This window comes from Oncorhynchus clarkii, chromosome 5 (assembly GCF_045791955.1).
Source record: "Oncorhynchus clarkii lewisi isolate Uvic-CL-2024 chromosome 5, UVic_Ocla_1.0, whole genome shotgun sequence".
NCBI classification, from domain to species: domain Eukaryota; kingdom Metazoa; phylum Chordata; class Actinopteri; order Salmoniformes; family Salmonidae; genus Oncorhynchus; species Oncorhynchus clarkii.
In genome coordinates, this window is record NC_092151.1 from 10574572 (window position 1) to 10589961 (window position 15390).

Consider the following 15390-nt stretch of genomic DNA (forward strand, 5'->3'; position numbering starts at 1 on the left):
CATTTTCATTTCTGCTCGGCTTTGGACTAATATTGGGGTTCAGTTGCACATCTACACTCGGATGATAGATCTTTCCTCTCGTCTTCATGAATGTGGGAATTTCATGTCTGAACAACAGCGCTCTGAATGTGTAGCTACTTCTCTCCAGAACTTTTCTGTGTACTTTTTTCTGGTAAAATGCAAGATTGACTTCAGCCAAAACAGTAGGAGATGTAGCTGGCTACATTTTCTTTCTATGATTAACATTAGAAGGTATGATGCCCATGCATTGTTTTTGCAAAAAAAAAGACATTACTTTTTCATTGTAAGCTACTTTAAATCAAATCAATCAATCAAATCAAATCAAATTTTTATTTGTCACATACACATGGTTAGCAGATGTTAATGCGAGTGTAGCGAAATGCTTGTGCTTCTAGTTCCGACAATGCAGTAATAACAAGTAATCTAACTAACAATTCCAAAACTACTGTCTTGTACACAGTGTAAGGGGATAAAGAATATGTACATAAGGATATATGAATGAGTGATGGTACAGAGCAGCATAGGCAAGATACAGTAGATGGTATCGAGTACAGTATGTACAAATGAGATGAGTATGTAAACAAAGTGGCATAGTATAGTATAAAGTGGCTAGTGATACATGTATTACATAAGGATACCGTCGATGATATAGAGTACAGTATATACGTATGCGTATGAGATGAATAATGTAGGGTAAGTAACATTTATATAAGGTAGCATTGTTTAAAGTGGCTAGTGATATATTTACATCATTTCCCATCAATTCCCATTATTAAAGTGGCTGGAGTTGAGTCAGTGTCAGTGTGTTGGCAGCAGCCACTCAGTGTTAGTGGTGGCTGTTTAACAGTCTGATGGCCTTGAGATAGAAGCTGTTTTTCAGTCTCTCGGTCCCAGCTTTGATGCACCTGTACTGACCTCGCCTTCTGGATGATAGCGGGGTGAACAGGCAGTGGCTCGGGTGGTTGATGTCCTTGATGATCTTTATGGCCTTCCTGTGACATCGGGTGGTGTAGGTGTCCTGGAGGGCAGGTAGTTTGCCCCCGGTGATGCGTTGTGCAGACCTCACTACCCTCTGGAGAGCCTTACGGTTGAGGGCGGTGCAGTTGCCATACCAGGCGGTGATACAGCCCGCCAGGATGCTCTCGATTGTGCATCTGTAGAAGTTTGTGAGTGCTTTTGGTGACAAGCCGAATTTCTTCAGCCTCCTGAGGTTGAAGAGGCGCTGCTGCGCCTTCTTCACGATGCTGTCTGTGTGAGTGGACCAATTCAGTTTGTCTGTGATGTGTATGCCGAGGAACTTAAAACTTGCTACCCTCTCCACTACTGTTCCATCGATGTGGATAGGGGGGTGTTCCCTCTGCTGTTTCCTGAAGTCCACAATCATCTCCTTAGTTTTGTTGACGTTGAGTGTGAGGTTGTTTTCCTGACACCACACTCCGAGGGCCCTCACCTCCTCCCTGTAGGCCGTCTCATCGTTGTTGGTAATCAAGCCTACCACTGTTGTGTCGTCCGCAAACTTGATGATTGAGTTGGAGGCGTGCGTGGCCACGCAGTCGTGGGTGAACAGGGAGTACAGGAGAGGGCTCAGAACGCAACCTTGTGGGGCCCCAGTGTTGAGGATCAGCGGGGAGGAGATGTTGTTGCCTACCCTCACCACCTGGGGGCGGCCCGTCAGGAAGTCCAGTACCCAGTTGCACAGGGCGGGGTCGAGACCCAGGGTCTCGAGCTTGATGACGAGCTTGGAGGGTACTATGGTGTTGAATGCCGAGCTGTAGTCGATGAACAGCATTCTCACATAGGTATTCCTCTTGTCCAGATGGGTTAGGGCAGTGTGCAGTGTGGTTGAGATTGCATCGTCTGTGGACCTATTTGGGCGGTAAGCAAATTGGAGTGGGTCTAGGGTGTCAGGTAGGGTGGAGGTGATATGGTCCTTGACTAGTCTCTCAAAGCACTTCATGATGACGGATGTGAGTGCTACGGGGCGGTAGTCATTTAGCTCAGTTACCTTAGCTTTCTTGGGAACAGGAACAATGGTGGCCCTCTTGAAGCATGTGGGAACAGCAGACTGGTATAGGGATTGATTGAATATGTCCGTAAACACACCGGCCAGCTGGTCTGCGCATGCTCTGAGGGCGCGGCTGGGGATGCCATCTGGGCCTGCAGCCTTGCGAGGGTTAACACGTTTAAATGTCTTACTCACCTCGGCTGCAGTGAAGGAGAGACCGCATGTTTTCGTTGCAGGCCGTGTCAGTGGCACTGTATTGTCCTCAAAGCGGGCAAAAAAGTTATTTAGTCTGCCTGGGAGCAAGACATCCTGGTCCGTGACTGGGCTGGGTTTCTTCCTGTAGTCCGTGATTGACTGTAGACCCTGCCACATGCCTCTTGTGTCTGAGCCGTTGAATTGAGATTCTACTTTGTCTCTGTACTGGCGCTTAGCTTGTTTGATAGCCTTGCGGAGGGAATAGCTGCACTGTTTGTATTCGGTCATGTTACCAGACACCTTGCCCTGATTAAAAGCAGTGGTTCGCGCTTTCAGTTTCACACGAATGCTGCCATCAATCCACGGTTTCTGGTTAGGGAATGTTTTAATCGTTGCTATGGGAACGACATCTTCAACGCACGTTCTAATGAACTCGCACACCGAATCAGCGTATTCGTCAATGTTGTTATCTGACGCAATACGAAACATCTCCCAGTCCACGTGATGGAAGCAGTCTTGGAGTGTGGAGTCAGCTTGGTCGGACCAGCGTTGGACAGACCTCAGCGTGGGAGCCTCTTGTTTTAGTTTCTGTCTGTAGGCAGGGATCAACAAAATGGAGTCGTGGTCAGCTTTTCCGAAAGGGGGGCGGGGCAGGGCCTTATATGCGTCGCGGAAGTTAGAGTAACAATGGTCCAAGGTCTTTCCTCCCCTGGTTGCGCAATCGATATGCTGATAAAATTTGGGGAGTCTTGTTTTCAGATTAGCCTTGTTAAAATCCCCAGCTACAATGAATGCAGCCTCCGGATAAATTGTTTCCAGTTTGCAGAGAGTTAAATAAAGTTCGTTCAGAGCCATCGATGTGTCTGCTTGGGGGGGGATATATACGGCTGTGATTATAATCGAAGAGAATTCTCTTGGTAGATAATGCGGTCTACATTTGATTGTGAGGAATTCTAAATCAGGTGAACAGAAGGATTTGAGTTCCTGTATGTTTCTTTCATCGCACCATGTCACGTTAGTCATAAGGCATACGCCCCCGCCCCTCTTTTTACCAGAAAGATGTTTTTTCCTGTCTGCGCGATGCGTGGAGAAACCTGTTGGCTGCACCGCTTCGGATTGCGTCTCTCCAGTAAGCCACGTTTCCGTGAAGCAAAGAACGTTACAGTCTCTGATGTCCCTCTGGAATGCTACCCTTGCTCGGATTTCATCAACCTTGTTGTCAAGAGACTGGACATTGGCAAGAAGAATGCTAGGGAGTGGTGCGCGCTGTGCCCGTCTCCGGAGTCTGACCAGAAGACCGCCTCGTTTCCCTCTCTTTCGGAGTCGTTTTTTTGGGTCGCTGCATAGGATCCACTCCGTTGTCCTGTTTGTAAGGCAGAACACAGGATCCGCGTCGCGAAAAACATATTCTTGGTCGTACTGATGGTGAGTTGATGCTGATCTTATATTCAGTAGTTCTTCTCGACTGTATGTAATGAAACCTAAGATGACCTGGGGTACTAATGTAAGAAATAACACGTAAAAAAACAAAAAACTGCATAGTTTCCTAGGAACGCGAAGCGAGGCGGCCATCTCTGCCGGCGCCGGAAGTCACTTTATGTGTGTGGCTGCTAACCACATAGTGTTGCACTTCTGTTGTAATCTGCCGACTGTTTTTGCGCTAATGTATGTTCTGTTGCATTTTCCTGGTCATGTTAATGAAGCCAAAAAAACATGTGAATTTCAGTGTAAAACGGAGGTTTCAATGACATTTTCTATGATTTCTGAAATTTAATGCGGCCCCTAGATTGTACCACATTTTGACAATCCCAGTTTGATAAAACCAGAGAGGAGAGGTGAAGCGAGAGGTTTCACTCTCGACATAATCTCTGCTTCCCGTCTTATAGACTCCCATTGTTAGGGTGGAGACTTGAGCATCTCCTCATTATATACAGATCTCTAATAAAACACAAAGTACGACACAGTGGGAAAGAGGCTGAGCAGCACTGGGGAGAAATGGGAGCAGCCTTAGTGCTGCAGGAGACGCCAGGAGACATGGTTCAGCAACATTCTCCCCTGCATACTGTCAAGTAACAGATGGCCAAGATGATCACATCAGGCCACTGCTTCAGTGATCACGTGAAGCCATGTTGATGACGACAGGCCACTGCTTCAGTGATCACATGAAGCCATGTTGATGACGACAGGCCACTGCTTCAGTGATCACATGAAGCCATGCCACTGCTTCAGTGATCACATTAAGCCATGTTGATGACAGGCCACTGCTTCAGTGATCACATGAAGCCATGTTGATGACAGGCCACTGCTTCAGTGATCACGTGAAGCCATGTTGATGACGACAGGCCACTGCTTCAGTGATCACATGAAGCCATGTTGATGACAGGCCACTGCTTCAGTGATCACATGAAGCCATGTTGTGCTTCTACACCTGCATTGCTTGCTGTTTGGGGTTTTAGGCTGGGTTTCTGTACAGCACTTTGAGATATCAGCTGATGTACGAAGGGCTATATAAATAAATTGGATTTGATTTGACAGGCCACTGCTTCAGTGATCACATGAAGCCATGTTGATGACAGGCCACTGCTTCAGTGATCACATGAAGCCATGCCACTGCTTCAGTGATCACATTAAGCCATGTTGATGACAGGCCACTGCTTCAGTGATCACATGAAGCCATGTTGATGACAGGCCACTGCTTCAGTGATCACGTGAAGCCATGTTGATGACGACAGGCCACTGCTTCAGTGATCACATGAAGCCATGTTTATGACAGGCCACTGCTTCAGTGATCACATGAAGCCATGTTGTGCTTCTACACCTGCATTGCTTGCTGTTTGGGGTTTTAGGCTGGGTTTCTGTACAGCACTTTGAGATATCAGCTGATGTACGAAGGGCTATATAAATAAATTGGATTTGATTTGACAGGCCACTGCTTCAGTGATCACATGAAGCCATGTTGATGACAGGCCACTGCTTCAGTGATCACATGAAGCCATGTTGATGACAGGCCACTGCTTCAGTGATCACATGAAGCCATGTTGATGACGACAGGCCACTGCTTCAGTGATCACATGAAGCCATGTTGTGCTTCTACACCTGCATTGCTTGCTGTTTGGGGTTTTAGGCTGGGTTTCTGTACAGCACTTTGAGATATCAGCTGATGTACGAAGGGCTATATAAATAAATTGGATTTGATTTGACAGGCCACTGCTTCAGTAATCACGTGAAGCCATGTCACTGCTTCAGTAATCACGTGAAGCCATGTCACTGTTTCAGTAATCACGTGAAGCCATGCCACTGCTTCAGTGATCACATGAAGCCATACCACTGCTTCAGTGATCACATGAAGCCATGTTGATGACGACAGGCCACTGCTTCAGTGATCACATGAAGCCAGTTACGGAATTGGCCAAGAGTTAATTATCTAACCAATGAGCCCATTCCCAGCGGTGAACATTTTTACTGCCATTTTTATTTTAGTCCAACAAATTTCCACAGAACATACCTCAAATGTTCATTTATCTCTGGTGTGAGATGGTCCCAAATTAAATGTGTTTGACATTTTCACCGACACACTCAATCCAATGCAAATGCAACTACATTACACCTCTGAATTTTGTTAAATCAGTGCTTTTGGGTCCATAGTTGTGCTAGATTAAGTTGGTGGCAAGTCTAAGAGCTGTCATGTTTATTCATAGAAAAACACATGTTCACTGTCCAGAAAATTAAGATTCTCATTTGCAAACCTTAACAGCTCACTGAAATGGCAATTTGATCAAGCCTGTTTAAACTCCAGTATGTCATGATTGTTAGTCTTGTTTGTGTTTTGTACTCATCCCGCTTCATTTGAGTGACTGTGTTGCGGGGAGGGGGGGCTGTGCTATATTAGGCATGAAGGACATTGTGGTTCATAGTGGGAATTTATTTAGCCAGCCCCTCATCATTTACATCTTGGCTTGTTGGAATAATTGGAACCAGCTGTGTAATCCCAAGCATTAATAATTTATTTGCATTTAATCGCACTTTGAATTCGGTAATTGCTCTGGATTATTGATTTTGCTCAAATTACGCATTGAATTAATCAGAAGTGGTGTGAAAACTGTGCTGTTTGCTCATTGGGCTAATCAGTCCATTAGGCATCAGGTGTCTACCACAAGCCAGTGACAAAGCCAGAGGTTTCTGCTCAGTGTTGTTTTAACGTGGCAGGTTTGGTGACCTGTGGCAAATTTTATTTCAACTATATACATTTGCCTTAGTTTTGTAAAGGGAGGTTTTGTCCTCTTCTTCCCTCTGTCCCTCCCTCTTCCTCTCTGTGTGTAACACACAGACGCTGACGCCAGAATCTCACTGAACCTGTCGCTCTGAATCCGAGCACTAGTGGAGCCATGCTGGAGAAGGCAGCACTGCTGGTGCTTTGAGAGAGCGTGGACGTGTTCTATGATCATTCCTGCTCCGTCTCTCTCTCTCTTGTTGCCTCGGCTTCAGTGAAACACTCTACTCCCCGCTACCCGCTACAGGGGCTGGAACAGCGCAGGTCTCTGGGACAGCTGTGCGTCTAGGAGCTTCTCCAGGTCTCTATCGCTACTGCTTGGTCTCGTGTCTGTTTTGGGAGCTGCCTTTTTTGATTTTTCGGAAATGATCGGAGTAAACAGTGTCCAGGGGACAGGCAGCCATCGGCGGCCCGGCAGTAGCTCGGTCAAATATGGCAGGGAGGAGTCGATGCGTCGGGCCCCGCAGCACCGCTCTAAGTCACTCAAAACGTCCCATTCCACCGAATTTGCATCTGAAAAACATAAGAAGGACAAACTAGAGAAGGACAAACAGAAGGTAAAAAGAATTGCACTGCTTGATTGTAAAATCCAGTTTGGGAGATTACGTTTTGGGAGATTCAATTAGGATGAGACGGAGAACAAGCGTTATTGATTCTGAAGTCAAAGGCACATTTTTTTTCTCGCACGCCATTTACAACTGACTGGAATAGTTTGACTGACTGTATCCAGGCAGCTGGTTTTGAGTTGCATGGTTTGTGCATTGGCGCTTTTCTCCTTAACTCGACATCTGTTTAAATCAATAGTCTTTTTTTGTATTACTGTGGGTCAGGACAGAGCTTTCCAGTAAGTAACCACTTGTTAGACCAGGGACTCTGTCTAGACGTGTTAGTGTTGAGTCTGCAGTGTTAGTGGTCTTAGGGGACATGCCAGGGATCAAATGGCTACATTTCCCTCCTGGTTAAATCCTCCTTTTTGTATTTCCACTAAATATTATTTGACCGATTGGGCGCGGCATGGGGCTTTTCAAAGAGATGGATGCTTTATACCTCCCTTTTCTCTTCTCCTGCTTGCTCTGTTACTGGCGGAAGGAAGCAGCCGTGTTGTTGGCCCACTGCGAGTCCAGTGCTTTTGTTTTCTTCTACCCTGATTAACATAACGTTGTCACCTGTCCCTCAGCTGTCAATGCCAATAGATCTTCTCTGTAATGCACTGGATATGAATACCAGCCACCCTGAATGAACACTCTGCTAGTTGTGCATGTAAACATGTAGACTACCACTATATGGTCACTTTATTTAGCCTTGTGGTCTTAATGTTTTTAGTGTGTGTGTGTGTGTGTGTGTGTGTGTGTGTGTGTGTGTGTGTGTGTGTGTGTGTGTGTGTGTGTGTGTGTGTGTGTGTGTGTGTGTGTGTGTGTGTGTGTGTGTACAAAAGGCTTTAGATGGGATGGAAGCTGTCAAGATGTCGATACATGGTTTTGAACCATGCACAAGCTCAAACATTTTTTTTTCTTAAATAATGTATACTAATAGATTTGATTTTCTTCACAGGCCTTGCACAACTCAATCAAAAACGACAAGCTGGAATGGGCCATGTAAGTAAGATTCTATTTTGAACTCTAAACATAAGCATTCGTGGGCCAATATAGGGAGAGCATGTCGATACTGTATATGAATAAAATGTTTCTATAGCTACCCTGGCATCTTCCACATCTTACTACTGTACCTACTAGAACAAACGAGGTGACGTCTCAGCATTTACACTGCCCCAGTGTACCATTCAAAAGGGCAACATAGCAACATGATCCCATTTAATAAACTCTGTTTCAGACCCAATTTAATTACATTGGTCACACATTATTTGTGTTGCAGGCCTCGTGAAAATAAATTGGAACCAATGGGCGCCACAGTCAATTATCTAGTTGGTGGCAGATGAATTGTGCAAATGTACTCCACTGAAAATGTAAACTAGTTAAACTATGCATAGAAATACCGTGTCAATTATGTGTTGCGTATATCGAATTCTCCAGGGAGCGAGTTATCGACAATGGAGTGTTCAGTCGATAAGGAATCATGTTTTTATTTTCATTGTTTGTAGACATTTAAGACGTTTACAACAATGTGCATCAAGTTATACTGGATGACATTGAATTTATAATTTGGGACTCATCTAAAATGACTCTAAGACTAAAGGGACCCGTAGGACTATGTTCAAACAAAGCTGTGAATATGTAAATGTGTGTGTTTGTATATCATCCCATGCTAAATGATAGGACAGGTGAGAGCTGAGCAGTGTACCGTAATTAGCATTAGAAAAACATGACAATCTGTCTCCCTGATAAAATTAATAAGGAATGAAGCTGGCCTATTGTGCCATTGGTAATCTACAAAGTCCTCTCAATGAGCTACAACAGGCCAGTGGTGATCTGAAAGTCCTCTCAATGAGCTACAACAGGTCAGTGGTGATCTGAAAGTCCTCTCAATGAGCTACAACAGGCCAGTGGTGATCTGAAAGTCCTCTCAATGAGCTGTAAACTACCTTAGCTAGCTAATGATCTTGGCTAACGGGGTTGAGACAATTAACTTATTTACCGCTCTTTGCAAGCAAACAAAGGCTGTCTGCAGTTTTGTTTACATTCTTGCAGTTTGTCATCTCCATTTTCCAAGAATATTAGCCTTCAATGTTATTTGAGGTGAAAGATCATTTTTGACATTAAGGGGCCCGAGCCGGAAGATTTTAAATCCCACAGTAGTAAGGGATGTTTGAAAACGTAGCATAGACCGACCCAAAGGATACATTAACATGAAATGGATTACACTTGGTACATAAATGGTTATTGTAGCACTGGTTGAAGTTGAATGTGTTGTGTGATGGAGGAGCCTTCACTGTCCCCTCGCCAAAAATGGCTGCCATGAACGGAAAATACTCCTCTGTTGTCACAGCGACAGTTTTTCTGTTGCGTCACATTAATGTACATGCCAAGGCATATAGACAAATAAGGATATTCAGCAAATTACACCAGGGGAATCCTGTTCTTGGACTAAAAAGCATGCTCAATGGAGAAACTCATTTAAAAGTGCTTAATCAAGGTCCGGGAACCGTCCCTGTCAGTGCATGACCAGTGTAACTAAGCAAGTAGTACATTTTACAAATCCATGTATGAAAGAAGATTGCTTGCGCCTGCAGCGACTAAGACCATGGGTCCTTTAGTTCAAATTTAATTTAGGATAAAGTCATTGAAGGCAGTCCCTCATTGTTTTGAATATGTATATTGAATAATGTTTTATATGTCCTGGTATTAAAGTAGGCCACCGCTCAAAATCTTGGCCTTGTCTTCAAAGCTGTTATGTCAATATCTAGTTCTGGTTTGTTGCTAGTATCAACTAGGCCTACTTTAAACACAAATGTATACTACACAGCAGTGATGATCAAAAAGTGAGATGCCAATCATATTAGTAGTTTCTCAAACCTGTTAACAGTGTAGAAGAAGCCCGGACTATCTACATGATGAGTTTAGTGGTGTTTTTAGGTAATGGCCCCACTGCAGCATTTCTGACCTGAGCACAGCCCCACAAAGCTTGGCTGCACTCCTGATCCACAGCTGCTCGCCTTTTAATAAGAACATGTTCCTTGTGAGCACTGTGGGCCTGCTGGAATAGGTTCCCTAAAATACATTTAGTAGTAGTCTGTTATGGCTTTTTGCAGAGTTGTTTTTGTCAAAATTCAGAAGTATTCATAGTTTCACTATTTCACTACGTTTTAGGAGTTCATGGCTCAACCGCAGTGTGGGAACCCAGATCGTATGTATTCTGAGCATAGCAATTCAACTAAATGGACATGGCAAACTCCAGAGTGTGGCTGTCAGATAATGAGACGAGGGAAAGTGCATGAGGAAATATATGGCTTTGCTATAATTTACAGGTTTATCTTAAAGATTGTGCGGGTCATACCATAACTCTGTCTCAAGAGACTCCCTGGTGTTGAGCTACTTTGCGGAAGATGCAGGGAAACAGGTGCTAAAACTAAGTTAATTCTAATTACAGCAATGTATTACCCATATCTCTTTGTTGTTGGGTCAAATAACTCATATCTGTTAACGTTGCTTAATTGCTGCCAACTCTGAAACCTCAAGGTGAGTGTGTGTGATGAGAAGATGTATTACTGAATTATGGTTACACTGTAGCTCACTTTGAAGTGCACAAAAAAAATGGGTTGTAATGATGCCATTATGAAGCATTTTATGTCATGGCCATGTTCTATACTGGTTGTATTGAAGCATTTTAGGATGTCAGGTTCTAATCTGTCTGCATAGATGCATTGTATAATGTCATGGTCAGGTTCTAATCTGGCGGCTTAGAAGCATTTGATGTCATGGTCGGGTTCTACACTGGCTGCATAGAACCATTTTATGATGTCATGGTCGGTTCTACACTGGCTGCATAGAACCATTTTATGATGTCATGGTCGGTTCTACACTGGCTGCATAGAACCATTTTATGATGTCATGGTTGGGTTCTACACTTTTTTTTTCTTTATCAGATACCTACCAGAATAAGTCTTTATCAGGTTATGTGGGTATATGTCCAGATACCTACCAGAATAAGTCTTTATCAGGTTATGTGGGTATATGTCCAGATACCTACCAGAATAAGTCTTTATCAGGTTATGTGGGTATATGTCCAGATACCTACCAGAATAAGTCTTTATCAGGTTATGTGGGTATATGTCCAGATACCTACCAGAATAAGTCTTTATCAGGTTATGTGGGTATATGTCCAGATACCTACCAGAATAAGTCTTTATCAGGTTATGTGGGTATATGTCCAGATACCTACCAGAATAAGTCTTTATCAGGTTATGTGGGTATATGTCCAGATACCTACCAGAATAAGTCTTTATCAGGTTATGTGGGTATATGTCCAGATACCTACCAGAATAAGTCTTTATCAGGTTATGTGGGTATATGTCCAGATACCTACCAGAATAAGTCTTTATCAGGTTATGTGGGTATATGTCCAGATACCTACCAGAATAAGTCTTTATCAGGTTATGTGGGTATATGTCCAGATACCTACCAGAATAAGTCTTTATCAGGTTATGTGGGTATATGTCCAGATACCTACCAGAATAAGTCTTTATCAGGTTATGTGGGTATATGTCCAGATACCTACCAGAATAAGTCTTTATCAGGTTATGTGGGTATATGTCCAGATACAGTGCCTTGCGAAAGTATTCGGCCCCCTTGAACTTTGCAACCTTTTGCCACATTTCAGGCTTCAAACATAAAGATAAAGATTTTGTGAAGAATCAACAACAAGTGGGACACAATCATGAAGTGGAACGACATTTATTGGATATTTCAAACTTTTTTAACAAATCAAAAACTGAAAAATTGGGCGTGCAAAATTATTCATCCCCCTTAAGTTAATACTTTGTAGCGCCACCTTTTGCTGCGATTACAGCTGTAAGTCGCTTGGGGTATGTCTCTATCAGTTTTGCACATCGAGAGACTGAATTTTTTTCCCATTCCTCCTTGCAAAACAGCTCGAGCTCAGTGAGGTTGGATGGAGAGCATTTGTGAACAGCAGTTTTCAGTTCTTTGCGCAGATTCTCGATTGGATTCAGGTCTGGACTTTGACTTGGCCATTCTAACACCTGGATATGTTTATTTTTGAACCATTCCATTGTAGATTTTGCTTTATGTTTTGGATCATTGTCTTGTTGGAAGACAAATCTCCGTCCCAGTCTCAGGTCTTTTGCAGACTCCATCAGGTTCTCTTCCAGAATGGTCCTGTATTTGGCTCCATCCATCTTCCCATCAATTTTAACCATCTTCCCTGTCCCTGCTGAAGAAAAGCAGGCCCAAACCATGATGCTGCCACCACCATGTTTGACAGTGGGGATGGTGTGTTCAGCTGTGTTGCTTTTACGCCAAACATAACGTTTTGCATTGTTGCCAAAAAGTTTCATCTGACCAGAGCACCTTCTTCCACCACAGAGCACCTTCTTCCACATGTTTGGTGTGTCTCCCAGGTGGCTTGTGGCAAACTTTAAACAACACTTTTTATGGATATCTTTAAGAAATGGCTTTCTTCTTGCCACTCTTCCATAAAGGCCAGATTTGTGCAATATACGACTGATTGTTGTCCTATGGACAGAGTCTCCCACCTCAGCTGTAGATCTCTGCAGTTCATCCAGAGTGATCATGGGCCTCTTGGCTGCATCTCTGATCAGTCTTCTCCTTGTATGAGCTGAAAGTTTAGAGGGACGGCCAGGTCTTGGTAGATTTGCAGTGGTCTGATACTCCTTCCATTTCAATATTATCGCTTGCACAGTGCTCCTTGGGATGTTTAAAGCTTGGGAAATCTTTTTGTATCCAAATCCGTCTTTAAACTTCTTCACAACAGTATCTCGGACCTGCCTGGTGTGTTCCTTGTTCTTCATGATGCTCTCTGCGCTTTTAACGGACCTCTGAGACTATCACAGTGCAGGTGCATTTATACGGAGACTTGATTACACACAGGTGGATTGTATTTATCATCATTAGTCATTTAGGTCAACATTGGATCATTCAGAGATCCTCACTGAACTTCTGGAGAGAGTTTGCTGCACTGAAAGTAAAGGGGCTGAATAATTTTGCACGCCCAATTTTTCAGTTTTTGATTTGTTAAAAAAGTTTGAAATATCCAAAAATGTCGTTCCACTTCATGATTGTGTCCCACTTGTTGTTGATTCTTCACAAAAAAATACAGTTTTATATCTTTATGTTTGAAGCCTGAAATGTGGCAAAAGGTCGCAAAGTTCAAGGGGGCCGAATACTTTCGCAAGGCACTGTACCTACCAGAATATGTCTTTATCAGGTTATGTGGGTATATGTCCAGATACCTACCAGAATAAGTCTTTATCAGGTTATGTGGGTATATGTCCAGATACCTACCAGAATAAGTCTTTATCAGGTTATGTGGGTATATGTCCAGATACCTACCAGAATAAGTCTCTATCAGGTTATGTGGGTATATGTCCAGATACCTACCAGAATAAGTCTTTCTCGGGATCTGGTCCTAATCCAGTCATGAAAATGATTACCTGGTTCTAATAGAGACTAGTTTGTTAATCTGTTTATGACCTCTCAACCAGAAAACCAGACAATTATGTCTAAAGGAACTTTTTAAAGGAACAAATGTTTTTCTACCTGTGAGTGAGTACCCTATCGTCTGACCATATTCCTGTGACCCGAAATACAGCTGGAACACAGTCAAAACAGGTTTTAAAAAATGAATCTGTGGTTTAGCAACCTACGTAGCAAATTGCCAATGGTAAGATGTATATAAATCCATGTACAGTGCATGCGGAAGGTATTTCAACTCCTTCCCTTTTCCACATTTGGTTACGAAACAGCCTTATTCTAAAATGGATTAAATAAAACAATGTTTTTAACCTCTCTAGGGTACGTGGGACGCTAGCATCCCATCTGGCCAACGTCCAGTGAGATTGCAGAACGCCATATTCAAATACAGAAAGCATATTTTACATAGGTTTAAAGATGAACTTCTTGTTAAACCAACCACAGTATCATATTTATAAAATACTTTTTGGCAAAAGCATACCTAGCCCAGAACATAGCCCAGTTGACAAATTATTACAAACAGTAACCAGCCAAGCAGAAGCTTTACAAAACTCAGAAATAGATAAACTCAGAGATAAAATTAATCCCTTACCTTTGATGATCTTCATATGGTGGCAATCATAAGACATTTATTTACTCAATAAATGTTCCTTTTGTTCGATGAAGTCTCTTTATATCCAAAAACCTCAGTTTTGTTAGCGTGTTTTCTTCAGTAATCCACAGGCTCAAACGCAGTCAAAACAATCAGACAAAAAAAATCAAAATTGTATCCGTAAAGTTCATAGAAACATGTCAAACGATGTTTATATTCAATCCTCAGGTTGTTTTTTTAGCCTAAATGATCTATAATATTTCAACCGGACAATAACGGCATCAACATAAAAGGTAAAGAAGAAATGCACATGCGCATGAAAAAGCTCTGCGACAAGGTAGGGTCCACTCGTTCAGACTGGTCTTACTCCCTCATTTATAAGAATACAAGTCTGAAACGATTTCTAAAGACTGTTGACATCTAGTGGAAGGCATAGGAACTGCAAATGGAGTCCTAAGTCAATGGATACTGTAATGGCATTGAATAGAAAATTACAACAAAACAAAAAAAACTACTGGATTTTTCTCAGGTTTTCGCCTGCTAAACAAGTTATGTTATGCTCACAGACACTGTTAACCGTTTTGGAACCTTTTAGAGTGTTTTCTATCCAAACCTACCAATTGTATGCATATCATATCTTCTGGGCCCGAGTAGCAGGCAGTTTAATTTGGGCATGCTTTTCATCCAAAATTCCGAATGCTGCCCCCTACCCTAGAGAAGTTAACAATCTGCATTCAATACCCCATAATGACAAAGCGAAATCTGTTTTAGACATGTTTGCGCATTTGTGTGTGTGTGTGTATTTTCAATCATTCAGACCCTTTGCTATGAGACTCAATGTAGCTCAGGTGCGTCCTGTTTCCATTGATCATCCTTGATGTTTCTACAACTTGATTGGAGTCCACCTGTGGTAAATTCAATTGATCAGACATGATTTGGAACGTCACACACCTGTCTATATAAGGTCCCACAGTTGACAGTGCATGTCAGAGCAAAAACCAAGACATGAGGACGAAGGAATTGTCCAAAGAGCCTCAAGACAGGATTATGTCGAGGCACAGATCTGGGAAGGCTACCAAAAAATATCTGCAGAGTTGAAGGTCCCCAAGAACACAGTGTCCACCATCATTCTTAAATGGAAGTTTAGAACCATGAAGACTCTTCCTAGAGCTGGCCGCCC

The 15390-nt window shown here is 42.9% G+C and overlaps 1 protein-coding gene across 3 annotated transcripts in view; it reads left to right on the top strand.

The window, feature by feature from the left end:
- The window catches only part of LOC139408329 (pleckstrin and Sec7 domain containing 3, like), a 148605-nt gene that overhangs the window by 105081 nt on the left and 28134 nt on the right, over positions 1 to 15390 (top strand). For all 3 annotated transcript variants that reach the window (XM_071152079.1, XM_071152080.1, XM_071152081.1), the window contains exon 10: positions 8043 to 8086. In XM_071152079.1, coding sequence (XP_071008180.1) covers positions 8043 to 8086 — 44 coding nt within the window. The remainder of the gene's footprint in view (positions 1 to 8042; positions 8087 to 15390) is intronic.